At 59.9% G+C, this 19629-nt stretch overlaps 1 protein-coding gene and 1 long non-coding RNA gene across 6 annotated transcripts; one reads left to right on the top strand and one right to left on the bottom strand.

Moving 5' to 3' along the window:
• The first annotated feature begins 1090 nt into the window (after positions 1–1090).
• LOC138818779 (uncharacterized) lies at positions 1091–3214 on the top strand. Its single transcript, XR_011369213.1, has 2 exons — positions 1091–1243; positions 2456–3214. It is a non-coding gene; the product is annotated as an uncharacterized lncRNA (long non-coding RNA).
• Positions 3215–16213: 12999 nt separating this feature from the next.
• On the bottom strand, positions 16214–19587 carry LOC138818570 (GTPase HRas). 5 transcript variants are annotated; one of them, XM_070009489.1, is made up of 7 exons: positions 19569–19587; positions 18084–18244; positions 17706–17884; positions 17410–17569; positions 17240–17318; positions 16603–16728; positions 16214–16487 (listed from the first exon to the last, which is right to left on the bottom strand). In XM_070009489.1, the coding sequence occupies exons 2-6, from the start codon at positions 18192–18194 to the stop codon at positions 16679–16681; spliced, it is 579 nt and encodes a 192-aa protein (XP_069865590.1). In that variant the 5' UTR covers positions 18195–18244; positions 19569–19587; the 3' UTR covers positions 16214–16487; positions 16603–16678. The 5 variants fall into 5 exon arrangements, with proteins under 5 accessions (XP_069865590.1, XP_069865593.1, XP_069865589.1 ...); XM_070009492.1 differs by lacking the exon at positions 19569–19587 and adding an exon at positions 18818–18977; XM_070009488.1 differs by lacking the exon at positions 19569–19587 and adding an exon at positions 18818–18891 and having other exon boundaries at positions 16214–16728.
• Between the last annotated feature and the right edge of the window lie 42 nt (positions 19588–19629).

The following is a 19629-nucleotide window of genomic DNA, read 5'->3' as shown; positions in this document are numbered from 1 at the left end:
CACCTCCAGCTGGCCTCCGCCCTCCCCTCCGGCCTCCGCCCTCACCTCCCCTGCCTCCGCCCTCACCTCCCCGGCCTCCGCCCTCACCTCCAGCCGGCCTCCGCCCTCACCTCCAGCCGGCCTCCGCCCTCCCCTCCGCCCTCCCCTCCCCGGCCTCCGCCCTCCCCTCCGGCCTCCGCCCTCCCCTCCGGCCTCCGCCCTCCCCTCCGGCCTCCGCCCTCACCTCCCCAGCCTCCGCCCTCACCTCCAGCCGGCCTCCGCCCTCACCTCCCGGCCTCCGCCCTCACCTCCCCGGCCTCCGCCCTCACCTCCCCGGCCTCCGCCCTCACCTCCCCGGCCTCCGCCCTCACCTCCGCCCTCCCCTCCCCGGCCTCCGCCCTCACCTCCCCGGCCTCCGCCCTCACCTCCCCGGCCTCCGCCCTCACCTCCAGCCGGCCTCCGCCCTCACCTCCCGGCCTCCGCCCTCACCTCCCTGGCCTCCGCCCTCACCTCCCCGGCCTCCGCCCTCACCTCCCCGGCCTCCGCCCTCACCTCCGCCCTCCCCTCCCCGGCCTCCGCCCTCCCCTCCGGCCTCCGCCCTCACCTCCCCGGCCTCCGCCCTCACCTCCCCGGCCTCCGCCCTCACCTCCAGCCGGCCTCCGCCCTCACCTCCCGGCCTCCGCCCTCACCTCCCGGACTCTCCGCCCTCTCCTCCCGGCCTCCGCCCTCTCCTCCCGGCCTCCGCCCTCTCCTCCCCGGCCTCCGCCCTCCCCTCCCGGCTGCGCGCGCCGTCTCCTGACGGCGGGGGCCGCGGCCGGCTGCCCGCCCCGGGGCCTGACGGAACAGACGCGCCCTCGGGCGGCGGAGAACCCGTGACCGGCCCGGGTGACGTCATGGCCACACGTGACCCTTGACGTGACGCCGCTAGGGGGCGGGGGGAGGGCGAGACTACGCAGGCGCCGTTCTTCCGCCCGCCCCCGCCCACCCAGCGTCCCGCCGTGCTCCGCGAGGGGCCCTGACGCGGTGACGTCACCGTCCCGCCCGGGGACCGCCCCCGGGCTCCGCGCACGCACGCGCAGGCCGCGGTCGAGGCTCGCGCCGGCCCGGGCCGTCTTAAGCGGTCGGTGTCGGCCTGGCCGCGCTGGCCCGGCTCGGGCTGACCTCGACGGCCGGAGCCCCGAGCCCGGCGGGCCGCGGCCTGTGGCAAGGCTCGGCCGGGGCTTGGGGTCCCCGCGGGACTCCCGCAGGCCTAGGCCCGGACGGGGTGAGGGCGAGCAGCCGGCCGGGGCGGCCCCGCCGGCCTGGAGCCGCGCCCGAGCCCCGAACCCGCCCCCCCGCCGGCCTGGAGCCGCGCCCGAGCCCCTCCCCCCCCCCCCCCGCCGGCCTGGAGCCGCGCCCGAGCCCCGAGCCCCCCCCCGCCGGCCTGGAGCCGCGCCCGAGCCCCCCCCCCCGCCGGCCTGGAGCCGAGCCCCGAGCCCCCCTCCGCCGGCCTGGAGCCGAGCCCCGAGCCCCCCCCCCCGCCGGCCTGGAGCCGAGCCCCGAGCCCCCCTCCGCCGGCCTGGAGCCGCGCCCGAGCCCCCCTCCGCCGGCCTGGAGCCGCGCCCGAGCCCCCCTCCGCCGGCCTGGAGCCGAGCCCCGAGCCCCCCTCCGCCGGCCTGGAGCCGAGCCCCGAGCCCCCCCCCGCCGGCCTGGAGCCGAGCCCCGAGCCCCCCTCCGCCGGCCTGGAGCCGCGCCCGAGCCCCGAGCCCCCCCCCCGCCGGCCTGGAGCCGAGCCCCGAACCCGCCCCCCCCCCCCGCCGGCCTGGAGCCGAGCCCCGAACCCGCCCCCCCCCCCGCCGGCCTGGAGCCGAGCCCCGAGCCCGCCGGCCTGGAGCCGAGCCCCCCCCCGCCGGCCTGGAGCCGAGCCCCGAACCCGCCCCCCCCCCGCCGGCCTGGAGCCGAGCCCCGAACCCGCCCCCCCCCGCCGGCCTGGAGCCGAGCCCCGAGCCCGCCGGCCTGGAGCCGAGCCCCCCCCCGCCGGCCTGGAGCCGAGCCCCGAGCCCCCCCCCCCCGCCGGCCTGGAGCCGAGCCCCGAGCCCCCCCCCCCGCCGGCCTGGAGCCGAGCCCCCCCCCGCCGGCCTGGAGCCGAGCCCCGAGCCCCCCCCCCCGCTGGCCTGGAGCCGAGCCCCCCCCCCGCCGGCCTGGAGCCGAGCCCGAGCCCCCCCCCCGCCGGCCTGGAGCCGAGCCCCGAGCCCCCCCCCCCGCTGGCCTGGAGCCGAGCCCCCCCCCCCCCCCCGCCGGCCTGGAGCCGAGCCCGAGCCCCCCCGCCGGCCTGGAGCCGAGCCCGAGCCCCCCCCCCCGCCGGCCTGGAGCCGAGCCCGAGCCCCCCCCCCCCCCCCGCCGGCCTGGAGCCGCGCCCGAGCCCCCCCTCCCGGCGGCAGGGGAAATCCTGCAGGTTCTCTAACTTGGGGCTGCCTGGTTACTCTGGCGCTTGCAGTGCCCTGAAGCAGAGTCTCCACACCCGCCACCGCGTCAGGACGGTGCTGAGCTGAGTACCCCGCCCGCCACCGCGTCAGGACGGTGCTGAGCTGAGTACCCCGCCCGCCACCGCGTCAGGATGGTGCTGAGCTGAGTACCCCGCCCGCCACCGCGTCAGGATGGTGCTGAGTACCCCGCCCGCCACCGCGTCAGGACGGTGCTGAGCTGAGTACCCCGCCCGCCACCGTCTCAGGACGGTGCTGAGCTGAGTACCCGCCCGCCACCGCGTCAGGACGGTGCTGAGCTGAGTACCCGCCCGCCACCGCGTCAGGATGGTGCTGAGCTGAGTACCCCGCCCGCCACCGCGTCAGGACGGTGCTGAGCTGAGTACCCCGCCCGCCACCGCGTCAGGATGGTGCTGAGCTGAGTACCCCGCCCGCCACCGTCTCAGGAGGACGGTGGGTGCACTTGTGTTTTCCAACGAGGTCAGATTTATATTTTAAATGTTACTTTCTTGAAGCAGCTGTACAAAAGGGCTTCAGTTCAAGTCAGTTTATAAGTCGTGCAACGGATCGATGCCAGCCGCTCCGTCATCTCCATATTTAACCCTTTCCACACCCTCAAGTCATGTGGTTCCATTTTCATGTATATACGTTGAGTTATGACTATATTTGCCTGTCCTTCCTCTCTCCATTCCTGTCCTTCCCCCCCCCCAAAAAAAAAACACCAGCCTCCCTGTGTGTCAGAATTCATTGAATAATAACAAATTCACAAGTTATACCAATTTCATATGGTTTTAATTCAGCAGGTACTACAGATACTTGGTAGCTGTGGCCACTGGAGAATCAGGTTATTTTACTCCAGTCGTAGATCACACATTACACATCATTTGGTGTGGCACTTTCATCAGATACAAACATAATGAACCTAGACACAGGGGAGTCCAGAGTAAAGCTGGTTTGAATCCCAGAACTGGTTCAGGCTTACCAGGCCCAGACACAGGGGCAACGTGGACAGTCAAGCAGGAGGATCAGATGTCCTCCGGGGTACTGCTGTACCCCAGGACCCTCTGGGAGGTTGCATCATTCCTTGCGGTGCTGTGGTCAGGAAGCTAGGTTTTCTGATCTGGATTTGGTACATTCACATGTCCATGTGTTCCTGATTTATTAAGTTCCAATTTGTATTCTTTAGTTTTTTCAATTGTTATTATAAAGGTGATATACAGAGGGTTGCAGTTACCTGTCAGGTAAAGAAGCCATTTCTTTTTGGACAATGTCATCCCTTCCCTTGCTCTCTCCCCCTTTTTTTCCTCCTCTCCCCCACACAAGTTATGTAGCTCATTTTCCACGTAGGGTCTAGTGAGTACCACTGCTGCATTTACTCACTTTGTCCCCTTTGTCCCTCCATTTCTGTACCCCCCACTCCAAAAGACAGATAAATGAACAAACAAGACAAAAAGAAAACAGCAAAGAAAAAAACCTCTTGCTTCCACTTCCTGGAATTCATTTCAATAAGTAGTATTTTATATGACTAAAGACACAGCATTGCACCTTTGCACTCCCCCTCAGAGTATCTGCCTTTGGCTTACTGGGTGTGACTGTCGAGTTATAAAGTATAACTTTGTTATTATTAAGAGGGGTTACCATTTCATAAGTCAGGTAATGAGTACTTTATTTGTATGAATCAGTTATCAACCTATGTATGCACCATCGTTTGTGATGGGCATTTATTCTTTACAGACACAAATTAGTCATTCCACCTCAATATTTGCACACAAAATAGAATAAACTGCTAGAGTTTTTGTTTGTGTGCCCATCCTGAGGTGGGCACAGGGAGGGATCTTGAACTCAGGACCTGAGCACTGTCACCAAACCTTTTTGCTTGAGGCTGATACTCTACCGCTTGAACCATAACTCGCTTCCAGCTTTGTTTTTGGTAATGAATTGGAGTCTCATGGGCTTTCCTGCAGGGCTAGCTTTGGACCACCATCCTCAGATCCTCAGATCTCAGCCTCCTGAGTAGCTAGGATGACAGGTGTGAGCCACCAGCGTCCAGTGCATTTCTTATTTCCAGTACCAAGTCCTAGAAATCTGGTAGGCATGCTGTCCTCACAGCCTCTCAGTTCAGGTGCGCTGGGTTTCCACTGCTCAAAGCCACGTATGGCCAGTGATGCCTCATGGGACATCAGGGTCGTGGGCTTTTTCACGTGTGGGGGGTGGGGGTGCATGTGCTTGCCCACAGAGGAAATGCTTGTATTTCAACTTAGGAATGTGTTACAGTCTCAAAACTTGGGGAGGAATGGCCATACGTGAGCAAATCGAGCAGGTAGAATCCAGGAATGTAATGGAACGGGCTGGTCACCTAGGGAGCCCACTGGAAGCTATGCTCTGTCCTGGCATGTCACCAGCCCGGCACGTGCTAGGATGCCAGCGCCCTCTGGTGGGCATGGGCTGGGACTTGAGGAGGGGAGGGTGTGTGCCCCAGGAAAGCACTCCTGGAGAGCAGGGCTCTGGAGGGTGAAGAGGTTGGGGCACTTCTGTCCCTGATGTCCTTCTACAAGTCCCACTGGCTGCCCTGGGAATTACAGAGAGATGTCACGGTGGTGCACGCCAAAATCATCAGTGGTCTTGGTGAGGCTGCATCGCCCAGCCGTCAGTGGTACCGGACAAGGACAGCGTTTGTGGCTGGCCTAGCTGCCACCAGACCCTGAGTGAGGTCCACGTTTACATTCTACAGGTAGAGCATAGAATTCTGGCAAAATGGGAAGTAATTACTGTAAGAAACCAGAGCTGGTCAGCCCTCAACACTGTTGGACTGCCCTGTTGTCTACATGAAACAACCTTTCATCAAAAAGTATTTTACAGCTCTTTAAGAATGATTCACATCATGCTGGGCACTAATGGCTCATGCCTGTAGTACTTGCTGCTGAGATCCAAGGATTGTGGTTTAAAGCTAGCCCTGGCAGGAAGTCAGTACACTCATCTCCAATTAGCCACGAAAAAGCCGGAAGTAGAGCTGTAGCTCAGTGGTAGAACCCTAGCCTTGAGGGAAAAAATGCTCAGGGATCTTACCAGGACTAGCACGTACACACACAATGATACACATCCTAGACATGGTACCAGTGGCTCACACCTGTAATCCAGGCTGTTCAGGAGGCTGAGACCTGGAGGATTGAGATCTGAAATCTTCCTGAACAGAGAAGTCCATAAGACTACATCATCATCAAAATAACCAGCATAGCTGGGTGCTGATGATTCACGCCTGTAATCCTAGCTACTCGGGAGGCTGAGATCTGAGCATTGCAATTTGAAGCCAGCCCAGGCAGGAAAGTCTGAGTCTTACCTTCTGTAAACCACTCAAAGCCAGAAGTGGCGCTGTGGCTCAAGTGGAAACATGCTCACCTTGAGCAAAAGAAGTTCAGGGGCAACAGCCAGGCCTAGAGTTCAAGCCTCAGAATGCGGGGAGAGGGGGAAGCCAGCAAAAAGCAGGGCTGAAGGTGTGGCTCAGGCCTGACTAATAGAAAGCAGAGTCCAAGCCATAGTACTGCCTAAATAAATAAATACACATCCCAGAAGAATCTTTCTGTGTGTTGGGCCCAGGGCTTGAATTCAGCCTGAGTGCTGTCCCTCAGCGTTTTTGTTTTTTTTTTTTTTGTCAGTCCAGGGCCTGAACTCTGGGTCTGGGCGCTGTCCCTCAGCTCTTCAGCTCAAGGCTAGTGCTCTACCACTTGAGCCACAGCGCCACTTCCGGCTTTTTCTGTTATGTGGTGCTGAGGAATCGAACCCAGGGCCTCATGCATGCAAGGCAAGCGCTCTACCACTGAGCCACCTTCCCAGCCCCAGATTTTGCTTTTGTTATTTTGTATTTCCTAAAAAGCCCCGGGGGGGCGGGCGCCGGTGGCTCACTCCTGTAACCCTAGCTGCTTAGGCCGCTGTCTGAGGATCCGTGTGAAGCAGCCCAGGCAGAAAAGTTTGTAAGACTCTTACTTCCAATTAACCATTCCAAAATGGGAAGTGGGGTCATGGCTCAAAGTGAAGAGGGCTAGCCTTGAGCAAAAAAACCCCTTGGGGCAGAAGGATAGCATCCAGGCCGAGTTCAAACCCCATGACTGACCAAAAAATTCCAGGCACTGCTGGCTCACCCCTGTAATCCTAGCTACTTAGGAGGCTGAGATCTAAGGATTACAGTTCGAAGCCAGGCTGGATAGAAAAGTCCATCAGGCTCTTAGCTCCAACAAACTACTCAGAAAAAACTGCAAGTGGAGCTGTGGCTCGAGTTGTAGAGCACTAGCTTTGAGCAGGTTCAGGGACAGCATCCAGGCCCAGAGTTCAAGCTCCAGGACTGGCAAAAGAAAAAAAAAAGGGGGGGGCTGGGAAGGTGGCTCAGTGGTAGAGTGCTTGCCTTGCATGCATGAGGCCCTGGGTTGGATTCCTCAGCACCACATAAGCAGAAAAAGCCTGGATTGGCGCTGTGGCTCAAGCGGTAGAGCACTAGCCTTAAGCTGAAGAGCTGAGGGACAGCGCCCAGGCCCAGAGTTCAGGCCCACGACCGGACCCAAAAAAAAAAAAAGCAAAAGCAAACATAATCCATTACTCAGCAAGGCACATTGCCAAGATCTGGGTGTATGGCAGGTGTACATGAGCTTTATTACTGGGTATTTCAGATAGGCAAAACATTTTTAAGAAATGAGTACATGGACTTACTATCCACTTTAAAAATTAGACCAGTGCCAGGTGCCGGTGCTCACACCTGTCATCCTAGCTACTCAAGAGGTTGAGACCTGAGGCTCATGGTTCAAAGCCAGCCCAAGCAAGGAAAGTCTGTGAGACTCTACTCTCCAATAAACCACTAGAAAACCGGAAGTGGCTCTGTGGCTCAAGCAGTAGAGCGCTCGCCTTGAGCTGAAGAGCTGAGGGACAGTGCCCAAGCCCAGAGTTCAAGCCCCACAACTGACAAAAAAAAAAAAAAAAAAAACTTGACCAGTGCCTCTCCAATCCATCAAGAAACCTCACTCAGCACAGGCACTGACTTGGATTTCAACTTTAATATTCCCGTGTTTGTTAGATTTTACTATAAATGTATGCATCTCAAAACAATAAACTCAACTATTTCAAACAATGTAAATGTGCAACTATTTATCGTCCTGCTTATTCTACTCAACAAAATTTCGAATGAAGCCGGGCACTGGTGGCTTACAACTGTCATCCTAACTACTCAGGAGGCTGAGATCTGAGGATCTCGGTTCAAAAAAAAATGGAGCCAAAAAAAAAAAAGAAGAAGAAGAAGAAGAAAAAAGAAAAAAGATTGGTAGTGCCCTTTAAAAAAAAGACGTTATACTAGCGAAATGTATGTGCCTATAATCCCAGCTACTCAGGAGCTGAGACAGGAAGGCAGCCAGCTCCGTGGCATGGGTGATAACTGGTCTAAGGGTCACATGGTCATGAGACAGGTTCTTGGGAGACACCTGGGATTCTTTTTTTTCTTCTTCTTCTTCTGGGTCCAGTTGTGGGGCCTGAACTCTGGGCCTGGACACTGTCTTTTTGCTTATGTGGTGCTGAGGAATCGAACCCAGGGCCTCATGCATGCAAGGCAAGCGCTCTACCAGGGAGCCACCTTCCCAGCCCCAACACTGGGGATTCTTTTACCAAGCCTACCCATACCAGAACTGTGCCTGCAGCTCCAACATTGCTGGTGCCGCCCTCTAGGCCTTACCCTGCGGCCAGGTCCTGAGGGATGTGTGTCCTGTGGCTACGAGGCCAGGTAATGTGGTCAGGGTCTTGGCCACGGTCTGCACGTCTGTCTCAGCATTACAGGGCTTCTCCGGGAAGGCAGCAAAGCTAGCGCCATCAGTTTCCATTTTCTAGTAAAATTGTCGGTTCAGACACACGGGTAAATGGCTAAAAGTGGCCAAGAGCTGAAGTCAGTATAGGAACAAGAAGAAGGTGAAGTGCAGGGTCTCCTGAACCCCTTGCTGCAGTGCGAGAGCATGGCCACACTGTGACCTGGTACTGCCTGCCCCGCGGAAGAGGCAGCCGGCCCCGGTCCCCGCTTCTGAGCACCCCGTGAGGTCCCCTCACTGAAACTGCAGGCCAGGGAGGCACAGCTCTTGGCAGCCTGAAGGAAGGAATCAAAGTTTACAATCCTGAACCTTTCCTGTATTTAGCTGTGGGGTCGAGGTTCAGTTCTGGTCAGACTCAGCCTCTCCCCAGGATCCATGGGCCAAAAGCTGACATTTTCTCCATGCTTACGCCGGGTCTTCTCCAGGGTCTCCCTGGACGGTGCCATGGGATCGTTTTTCAGTGGATGTCTCCATGAGTCCCCGGAAGAGCCCTGAGCAGTGCCAGGAAAGCTGTGTGGTCCCTTCTGCTGGGCACCTGGGGGATGAGAGCCAGGGGAAATGCAGGTGGGGCCTTTCATCCCTAGCCTGGGGCAGCAGGAGCAGCCTGGGCCGTGAGGAGCCCCGTATCCAGCTGGAGGGAGCTGGGCTGGGCCAGTCCATCCTGAGGGGTCCACCCTGCCCCATGGGAACAGGGCCTGATACAGCCCCTCTGAAGTCTCTGGTGGCCACGTTTCTCCCCTCATGAAGGGCTTGTTCCAACCGGAATTTGGCTCCACCTTTTCAAGGGAATAGTATTTAGGTACACTTTTAAGGATGGGGGTTGAGAAAGCTCAGGACAGCAACGTTCACGGCAGGTTGAGAGCACAACCCCGGCCCCAGGGCTGTGCCGACTGGGCTCGGGCAGGGTCCTGAGTGAGCCTCCGAGGGCAGGCTCACACAGCCTTGGCCGCTGGGAGACGCAGGGTTGGGATGCCTGGACTTCAGAAGCTCATAAATGCCACACAAAAAAGCAAACACCAAAACACAGAAAGGAGGAACAAAACCTAACACTTTTTTGAAAAGGGTGGCATCAGAACCGTCTCTTCCTGGTCTGCTAAGTCTCATTCATGAGCTTTGGGACTCTGCCGGCACTGACTTTCCAGCGGAATATGTTGGTTCAGAATTTAGTGCCTAGACTTTGGTGAGCCTTCCTCGGCCTTCTGGAGCATGTCCTACTTGGTAAAACTGCTGTGCAACCAGGCACGGGGGGCTCACACCTGTGACCCTAGCTATTCAAGAGTGAAGGTTACGGTTCAAAGCCATCCCAGGTGAGAATGCATGTGACTCTCCTCTCAATTGAACATCAAAAGGCCAGAAGTGGAGCTGTGGCTCAAGTGGTAGAGCACTAGCCTTGAGCAAAAAAAAGCTCTGGGACAGTACCCAGGCACTGAGTTCAAGCCCAGGACATACATACAACACTCTCTCTCTCTCTCTCTCTCTCTCTCTCTCTCTCTCTCTCTGTCTCTCTCTCTCTCTCTCTCTCTCTCTCTCTCTCTCTCTCTCTCTCACACACACACACACACACACACACACATACACACACACAATAGCAACCAGGTACCAGTGTCTCACACCTGTAATCCTAGCTACTCAGGAAGCTGAGATCTGAGGATCACAGTTCAAAGCCAGTCTGAGAAAGAAAGTCTGTAAGATCCTTCCTTGATTTGTTTTCTGTAAGATTCTTATCTCAGGGCTGGGAAAGTGGCTCAGTGGTAGAGTGCTTGCCTTGAATGAATGAGGCCCTGGGTTCGATTCCTCAGCACCACATAAGTAGAAAAGGCCAGAAGTGGTGCTGTGGCTCAAGTGAGTAAAGCACTAGCCTTGAGCTGAAGAGCTGAGGGATAGAGCTCAGGTCCCACAATGGACCAAAAAAAAAAAAAGATTCTTATCTCCAAATAACTACCAAAAGGCCAAAAGTGGAGCTGGCTCAAGTAAGCAAATAAGCTCAGGGACAGAGCCCAGCATCTAAATTCAAGACTCAGGATTGGCACACATGCACCAAAACAAAATCAAAATGAAAAGTAAAAATCAACTAGACACAAGATATTTGCATCTTACGCCATCAAAAAAGAAAAAAAAGTGTAGCCAGGCGCTGGTGGCTTACGCCTGTAATCCTAGCTACTCAGGAGGCTGAGATCTGAGGATGGGGTTCAAAACCAGACCGGGCATGAAAGTCCATGAGACTCATTTTTTTTTTTTTTTTTTTTTTTTGGTCGGTCGTGGGGCTTGAACTTAGCCTGGGCGCTGTCCCTATGCTCTTCAGCTCAGGGCAAGCGCTCTAGGCTTGAGCCACAGCGCCACTTCTGGTTTTCTAGTGGTTTACTGGAGATAAGAGTCTCACGGACTTTCCTGCCTGGTCTGGCTTTGAACTGTGATCCTCAGATCTCAGCCTCCACAGTAGCTAGGATTACAGGTGTGAGCCAGCAGCGCCTGGCTTCCATGAGACTTTTTTTTGGGGGGGTGGGGAGGGGTCTGGTCATGGGGACTGAACTCTGGGCCTGGGCGCTGTCCCTCAGTTCTTCAGCTCAAGGTTAGCGCTCTACCACTTGAGCCACAGCGCCACTTCCAGCTTTTTTCTTTTTGCTTATGTGGTGCTGAGGAATCAAACCCAGGGCCTCATGCATGCAAGGTAAGCGCTCTACCACTGAGCCACCTTCCCAGCCCTCCATGAGACTCTTATCTCCAATGAACCACCAGAAAACTGGAAGTGGCGCTGTGGCTCAAGTGATAGAGCACTAGCCTTGAGCTGAAGAGCTGAGGGACAGCGCCTAGGCTCAGAGTTCAAGCCCCATGACTGACCAAGAGAAACTGAGTTGTCCTGAGGGGACCATGGCATAATCCATAATCCAAACCCTGCCTGTATTTACTGCAGAAATTGCCAACGCCCAGGTAGCCAGCCAGCCCTCCCCTCATAGGCAGTGCTGTCCACTCCTGTGAGGGTGTGGGTCACACTGTCCACCTCAGTGTGTGGGTTCCTGTTGGCATTGGGGGTGCTGCTTCTTTTTTTTTTTTTTTTTGTCGGTCCTGGGGCTTGAACTCTGGGCCTGGGCGCTGTCCCTCAGCTCTTCAGCTCAAGGCGAGCGCTCTACCACTTGAGCCACAGCGCCACTTCCGGTTTTCTGGTGGTTTATTGGAGATAGGAGTCTCACGGTCTCTCCTGCCCGGGCTGGCGCTGTCGCTGAGCTTTTTTGCTCAAGATGAGTGCTCTACCACTTGAGCCACGGCGCTACGTTCAACTTTTGGGTGGTTTATTGGAGATGAGTATCACAAACTTTCCTGCCCAGCCTGGCTTCCAGCTGGGAACCTTAGATCTCAGCCTCTTGAGTAGCTAGGATTAGAGGTGTGAGCTGCCGGTCCCCAGACCCAGGATGCCTCTTTTATGATCAGTATTCATGACCAACCAGGACACATCAAAGACACAGAGCCCACTGGGGCATGGAGGTCCAACAGGGAGCTATAGTCTACAACCTAGGACAGGGCAGAAGGGGCCCAGCTGAACCTGACCCCCTCCTGAGGCCACCCCAGAACCCAGCGAGCTCAGCAGCACTTCAGGGCACTCAACGCAGCAGAAAGATGTGGCTGGCCGTGAAGCACCGGGCGGGGCTGCCCATCAGTGTGGATGTGGAGGTACCCACTGCTGCCCAGGAGATAAGGAGGGACGCTCCACTGGGCTCCTGCCCCTGGGAAAGCGGAGGACTTGTACCACTTTTGATACCACTCTTCCCAGGAGACGCCCACCGTGGGGCTTCTGCCCAGCTGTCTAACTCAGGCAGACCATCAGCCATCCAGGCCCCAATACTCAGGGTCAGGGATGGAGTGCAGAGGCCCTGGGGCCTCTAGCAGCCCTAGGGACCTCCACCCTCCTGGTCCATTTCCTCCTGTGGGGATTTGGACTGGCCAGGCGGGGTCACTGCCTGAGTCGGGCTGCTCCTGTTCCAGTGATGGTCCTCAATGAAGACAACTCCTTCTAGGCACTGGCTCGGCGACTGAGCTGTGAGGGGCACACGGCCTGGTGAGCCTCACACAGCTGAGTCAGGTTGCCACCCGTGCACTCAGAACCACAGCCACAGCACCTTCTCTCTCAAACTTGTTCTGGGGTCCCACAGACCTAGGACTGGCCGAGGACCCCACACCCCGAGTCGGACATCTGATGCCCCCACCAGCAGAGCCATCTGTGCGGGCTGTCTGGTGATGCTCGGCTTCCTGCTGGTCCTTCTGACTCATAAACAGTCGGAGCCTTCCTAACCAGCCACGGCCAGTACCCAGATGCCAGCTTCTCACCCGTGTCCCTTCAAGCGACCCAGAGCCCAGGAGATAACCACACACTCCACCTCGTACCCTCACCAGCTGCACGGCCCCGTTGGCTCTCACCCCCTCCTGTCACTGTGGGCCTTCCCCTCACCCTTGCAGGCCTCCTCCCCTTCCGGAGCCCTACACAGCTGGAAGCAAGTCTGGCCAGGCCTTGGCCCCCCCCCCTCACCCGTGGGCCTCTGGCAGGAGGGGGCTTCTGGCTCCCGGGACTCCGGCCGGTCCTCGAGGCACTGCACTCCATCTTTGGGAGCCGGCTGTCTGCGGAAGCTCCGCAGGGCGTGCCCGGCCGTCCTGCAGCCCCACGCCCATCCTGAGCAGAAGCTGGGGGAAAGCCCCCCAGATCTGAACACGGAAGCCAAGGGACTCCTCTCACCTCCTCCATGGCCCTGGGCCTGAGGGGCGGTTAGAAGCTGAGGCCTTTCCTGGGGCCCTGCGTGCTGCAGAAGGCCCTGCAACAGGCAAGGCTTGGACTAGCACATGGAGCCCTAGGAGCCTCTGCCCTCTGTGCTTCCGCACCTGGGCAAGAATGGGCAGGAAGACCCCACGCCAGGGAGCCCAGCCCCAGAAGGACCCGGCTCACCCGTGACCCCTTCCTCCAGGAGCCCTGTCCCCACCAAGTAAGTCCACCCCTCGACCCCTTCTTCCAGGAGCCATGCCCATCAGCTGGCCCCAGGAGCAGCCCCTCAGCCTGTTGGGTGCAGCCTCCGGGAGCCCCGCCCCTGGGCCCCACCCAGGCCCCTGCCCCAGCCTGGACGGGCAGGACCCCCGGCCTGCTGCCCTTGCAGGTCCCCTGCAGGCCGCCCCGTAGCGCGGGGACAGCTGTGTCCTGGAGCATGAGCGTATGCACATGGCCACGGCACACTCAGGTGCAGAGAAGTCAGCCTGGGGATCCCAGGAGCCTGCGGGGCAGACCAGGCCACGCCCAGGCGGTGCTCCACCGGATGCCCATGTGAGGTGGTCACCGGGGGGCCCGGCCAGTGTGGTGAGGTGGGCAAGGGACTGGCAATTGCTAGACACTGAACCCACTGCAAACAGATAAAAGCAGGAGTCAAGGCATTTCCTTGACCAAGCCTACCTCTGGCCATGGCCTCCTATGCAGTGACCCCTGGAGTGGACACAGGAGAGGGCAGGCAGCAATGCAGGGAGGACGTGGGCACTGGAGCTACTCAGCACACCAACCCCACACTCAGCTCTGTACCCTGAGAGCCTCCTGAAGGTGCTCCGGGGTGGCTTGTGGGATTTTCTAAAGAACGCTAACTGGGGCTGGACCTGGGAGGGTCACACACTGTTGAGTACCTTTAGCCTCCCCGGGTGAGCTCTAGCTAGAGGTCAGCTTCCAAAGGGGGTGTGCCCAGCCCCACGTCCATGGTTCCAACACTACCACTTCCAGCAGCAGCACTGGGTCCTCCATCCGCCTGCCCACCCCAGGACTACAGCACAGGGCCTGCCAGGGAGACTCCGTCCCAGGGATGGAGCTACGGACGGCTCTACATGGCAAGCCTTCCGTCTAACCCATGTGGCACACACTGACAACATGGCCCCAGGAAGCCAGGGCAGCACTGGCAAGCTGAAACCCCATCCCTGGGCACAGGGAAGCTGACCACAGCCCCAGACAGCACCCGGGGACAGCACCCAGGAGCCCCAAACCCGCGTGCACAGCCCCAGACAGCACCCAGGAGCCCCAAACCCGCACGCAGAGCCCCAGACGGTGCCCGGGAGCCCCAAACCCACATGCACAGCCCCAGACAGCACCCAGGACAGCACCCAGGAGCCCCAAACCCGCACACAGAGCCCCAGACGGTGCCCGGGAACCCCAAACCCACGTGCACAGCCCCAGACAGCACCCAGGACAGCACCCAGGAGCCCCAGACGGTACCCGGGAGCCCCATACCCATGTGCACAGGGAGGCTGGACATTTGCTATTGCAGAGGAGGCTAAGTGGGGTGTCCACATGTCCACGCACCCAGCAGGTGCCTATGGGACTGAGCACCCTCCCGCTACACAAGTCCCAGACTTCAACCCAAGAAGGAAGGCACCACAGTTACTATGGGACTCCAGCAGTCAAGGTGTGGATGAGAGCATGCATGTCCCTGTGGCCTTGCCAGTCCTAGAATAGCCCAAGTAGGTTAAGCTTTCTTGGAGTCCCGTGCAGCTACCTGGGCCTATGCATGGCTCTCCAGGCCACCTGGTGACTTTAGGTGGCTTAAGAATAACTGGGCTGGGCTGGGCTGGGAAGGTGGCTCAGTGGTAGAGCACTTGCCTTGCATGCCCGAGGCCCTGGGTTCGATTCCTCAGCACCACATAAGCAAAAAAGAAAAAAAGCCGGAAGTGGCGCTGTGGCTCAAGAGGTAGAGCACTAGCCTTGAGCTGAAGAGCTGAGGGACAGCGCCCAGGCCCAGAGTTCAGGCCCCACGACCGAAACCAAAGAAAAAAAAAATAAAATAAAATAACTGGGCTATAGCCAGGTACCAGTGGCTCACATCTGTAATCCTAGCTACTCAAGAGGCTGAGATCTGAGGATCATGGTTCAAAGCCAGCCTGAGCAGGAAAGTCTGTGAGACTCTTATCTCCAATAAACCACTGGAAAACCGGAAGTGGCTCTGTGGCTCAAGTGGTAGAGTGTTCACCTTGAGCTGAAGAGCTGAGGGACAGCACCCAGGCCCAGAGTTCAAGCCCCACAACAAAAAAAGAATAACTGGGCTATATAGACCAAGATCATGACAATTTGCCTTGTGATGGCTAAAACATGTTTGTAACTTTAACTAAGTATCACTATCCTACAATTCTGTGAAATGTATGTAATCATTTAATCTCAATACAGTTATATATATATATATATATATATATATATATGTATGTATGTATCTTAAAAATAACTGGGCTTGGAAAGTAGCTTAGTGGTAGAGTGCTTGCCTAGACTGTATGAAGTCCTACGTTCGATTCCTCAGTACCACATACAAAGAAAAAGGAAAAAGTGGCACTGTGGCTCAAGTAGTTGAGTGCTAGCGTTGAGCAAAAGAAGCTTAGGGACAGTGACCAGGCCCTAAGTTCAAGCCCCAGGACTGGCAAAAAAACCCAAAAACCTGTCCACTGTGCATGGAAGGGGCACAGGTCTGAGGCCACACGGAGAGCATTGGGGCCCTATTCCCAGAGCCTAGCAATCCCAGCTCTAGTCCCAGGACTAAAAGATTCTGGGCCCACTGGCTTCCTTGCTCTACCACCTTTGGGGCTGCATTTCAGGGCCCCAAAATTTCAGGGCAAGGAAGCTCTAAGACAGGGGACAGAGCCCCAGTCTGTACCCAGCATTCCCTGAGAAGGCCTCTTTCCTGGAACAGAAGAAACTCCCTTAGCTCAAGTTAAAGGACAAAAAACTGTTTTTCATTACAACCTGCCTGTTTTTGGAGCATCCAGAGCTATCGGCACTTGGCAAACAACTAGGGGAGATAGGGGTGCTGGTGGTGGAGGTGAGGAGGGTGGTATGGCTCATGCCCTGGCCAGCCTCTCCAGCCTGCCTTCAGGAAGGCCAACAGCTGGACAAAGCCAAGCCCCTGGGACCACAGAAAACACACTCTACCCAGCCTGACACAGTCAAGACCGTCAAATAATTTACTGATTCAACCTGCACCCAATAGAGGCCCAAAGAGGGCTGGAAGGGGAGTCAAGGGCCGGGGTGCCTGTGGCATTTGGAACAGTTCATGACAGTCTGTGCAAAGCATCCATGCGAGGGTCTTGGTCACCTCTGTCCACCGTCCCTGGGCTGGCTGGGCTCCAGTGGCACTTGCTTCCTTCCTTCCTTCCCTCCTTCTTCCTTCCGTCTGCACCTCTTCCCCACATCCGGCTCCTCCATGTCCTAAGCCTGGGACTGGGTGGGCACAAAGGATGCCACTGATCATCGGCAGGGAGACATCAGAGCAGACACGGAGGCTCGTCTAGCCAACCAGGGCCACTGTCCTGGCGCTTGTCTGGCCCCGCCTCACCTGGCGTCAAGAGAGCACACACTTGCAGCTCATGCAGCCTGGGCCGCTCTCCTCAGGTGGGTTTAGCTTCCTCAGCTTATGCTGCCGAATCTCTCGCACAAGTGTATAGAAGGCATCTTCCACACCCTAGGAACAGAGGAACTGGATAAGAGACAAATTCACTGGGGGAGAAGATGTGGGGACCCCTCCCTGGGTGGAACACTCCCTGCCTGGAACTTAGCCAACATCCTAGAAGAGCCCAGACAGCAGACTGCTCCTTCCTTAGCCCCCGCTTTCCCCACACACAACTGGGGAGTCGGGCTGTGCGCAGCTGGAAGCCAAAGGGCCACCTTCCTAGAGGAACTCACTACCGAACAGCCCCTTAAAGCTTAGAGTAGCCCAGAACCCTTCAGGACTCTTGATTGGGGTTAGGCTTAAATACCCTACCAAACTGTTAAGGGCTAGGGACCAATAGGTGCCCACAGGACACTGGGGACAAGAGGGACTGGGCCTCAGGGTTACCGCTCCGGCCTGGCTCAGGGAAGCCCTCTCCACGGACCCCCACTTCCCTGGAGCTGTGGCAGCCCAGGACTGGAGGGCCTGAGCCCAGACCCAGACCCTCACCTCCCTCACTGCCCTGATGCCCAGGGAGACTTACAACATGGGGGCTGCTGGGTCACATGGGTCCCAGTGGGGGGGTCCCAGAGGGTCCCGGAGCTGGAGCCAGAGCGGCTGCCCTGTGTTGAGGGAGAGGGGCAATGAGCACGGCTGCCTGACTAGGGCGGGGCGGGCGAGTCCCTGGCTGGCGGTGCGGCTGGAGCCTCTCACCTGCCGGGTCTTGGCCGATGTCTCAATGTAGGGGATGCCATAGCTCCGCGCAAGGTCCTGGGCCTGCCGAGACTCAACAGTGCGTGCGGCCAGGTCACACTTGTTCCCCACCAGCACCATTGGCACATCGTCTGAATCTTTCACCCGCTTGATCTGCTCCCTGAGACGGAAGAAGGTGTCAGTCTGCTGGCCGAAGGCATGGCGGAAGCCAGGAGGTGCACGGAGGCCAGAGGCCAGGAGGCCTTCGGATGCAGAGAGCCGCCCAGCTCCACCGGGCCACGGGTTCCTGGGCTCACCTATACTGATGGATGTCTTCGAAGGACTTGGTGTTGTTGATGGCAAACACGCAGAGGAAGCCCTCCCCCGTGCGCATGTACTGGTCCCGCATGGCGCTGTACTCCTCCTGACCCGCTGTGTCCAGGATGTCCAGCAGGCACGTCTCCCCGTCAATGACCACCTGCTTCCGGTAGGAGTCCTGCAGGAGGATGTGGCCACTCAAACGGAGGGTTTGCCGGGCAGCCCCACCCTGGGGCCTCTCAAGCCACTGGCCAAGGAGGAGCAGGGCTGTGCCACCTGCAGGGTGCGGGACCAGAGCCAGCCCCCATCTTGGCTCGAGGGGCCCAGGGCCCGTTCGGGCCACTGCCGGGGGCCCAAGTCAAGCGGTCCGGGCTCACCTCTATGGTGGGGTCATACTCGTCCACGAAGTGGTTCTGGATCAGCTGGATGGTCAGGGCGCTCTTCCCCACGCCTCCGGCACCCACGACCACAAGCTTATACTCCGTCATCGCTCTCCAAGGGGCTGCCACTCCCGGCTCGTCGGGGGCTCCTGCCCCACCTGCCGGGGAGGCCCACCTTCAGCCGGGCCTGGACACCCGGGGCGGCCCCGGCGTCCGGCCAGCTCACCTGCGGCGCGTCCCCAGGGCCGGCGGCGGCCCTGCCCCGGCCGGCGGGAGCGCTCACAACCAGGCACCGAATGAGCAGGCGCCGGTAGGCGGAACGCCCGCGGGCGAGACCGCCCCCAGAACAGGTCCGACCACGGCGGCCCCGGCGTGCCCGGGCAGGCCGCTGCCAGGCGCCGCACCGGCCTCGCCCGCCCGCCCGCCCGCGCGCGCCCGGCCCGGAGCTACCGCGCGGCCGCCCGGCGGGAAGGGACGGCCCGCGGCCCGCCCTCCGCCGGGGCGATCCGACGACGAGGGGGCCGGGGCCCGGGTCCGCGCGCCGGCGGCGGAAGGCCCGGCCGAGGCCCCGCGCCAGGCCCGGGGCTCGGCGTCCCCCGAGGCCCGGGCGGCGCCTCGCCCGGCGCGCGGCCGCCGGCGGGGCGGACCTGGCCGCCGAGGGCCTCCGGACGCCCGGCCGGAGCGGCCCCGCGCGCCGCGCTCACCCGCGCCCCGCGCACGCCCGCACTCACCGTTCACTGGTGCGACTGCCCCGGGGGCCGGGGCCGGGGCCGGGGCGGGGCGGGGGCGCGGGCGGGCACCGACTGGGCCCGCGCATGGGCTCCGTCCGCGGCGGGTGCGGCTAGGGCTGCGGGCGCCAGGCGCGGGCCACGGGCACTCAGCCGGGCCCGCGCTCGCCCCGCCCTGCGCCCGTCTGTCAGCTCAGCGCGACCGGCCATTGGCCCCGGGGTGGCCCCGCCCCACCTCGCTTCGATTAGCTGAGCTACCCGTCCGTCAGGAGCCGCCGCCGGGCGGGACTTCCGGGGGCGGCTCCCGGGCCGAGGAGCGTGGGGAGGCTGGCAGCTCCGGGAGCGAAGCCCCCGCGCCTCAGAGGTCCGAGCGGCCGAGGGGCAGTCCGGGGCCGAGCCTCGGGGAAGCTCCCGGGCTTGAGGCCGGAGAAAGGCCGTCGGGTCTCCCAGGCGTCCCTGCGCTCCGCGCCGATGCCCCGGGCGAGACCCCCGTCCCCTGGGCAGCCGCCGGGGCGCCGCGGCCGGGGCGCCTTCCGCCCGCCCGCACGCACGCACGCACGCGCGCACGGCGCCCCCTGTCGGCACGCTCAGCACAGCCTCGTTCTCCCCCGGCGGGGCTGCTCTCGCTCGAGGCCCGCGCTCAGCTGGGCCACAGCGCCACTTCCGGGGCTGAGGAATCGAACCCAGGGCCTCCTGCACGCGAGGCCAGCGCTCCACCCCGGAGCCCCGAACAAGCGTTTTTAAGTAGTTGTACCGGGGAGTCACCACTGCGTGACACTTGAGAGAAACGCCTGCGTGCGTCCCCATGCTGGGCG

Source organism: Dipodomys merriami, unplaced genomic scaffold, assembly GCF_024711535.1.
Source record: "Dipodomys merriami isolate MVZ:Mamm:240054 unplaced genomic scaffold, mDipMer1.0.p SCAF_78, whole genome shotgun sequence".
NCBI lineage: Eukaryota > Metazoa > Chordata > Mammalia > Rodentia > Heteromyidae > Dipodomys > Dipodomys merriami.
This window is presented reverse-complemented; position numbering and strand designations above follow the sequence as displayed.

Coding starts and splice junctions, on each gene's coding strand:
- LOC138818570 (XM_070009489.1), bottom strand. CDS start 18,194: ATGACGGAGTATAAGCTTGTGGTCGTGGGTGCCGGAGGCGTGGGGAAG. Junction 17,885..18,083: donor AGTATGACCCCACCATAGAG/GTGAGCCCGGAC, acceptor ATCCTCCTGCAG/GACTCCTACCGGAAGCAGGT. Junction 17,570..17,705: donor GAAGACATCCATCAGTATAG/GTGAGCCCAGGA, acceptor CTTCCGTCTCAG/GGAGCAGATCAAGCGGGTGA.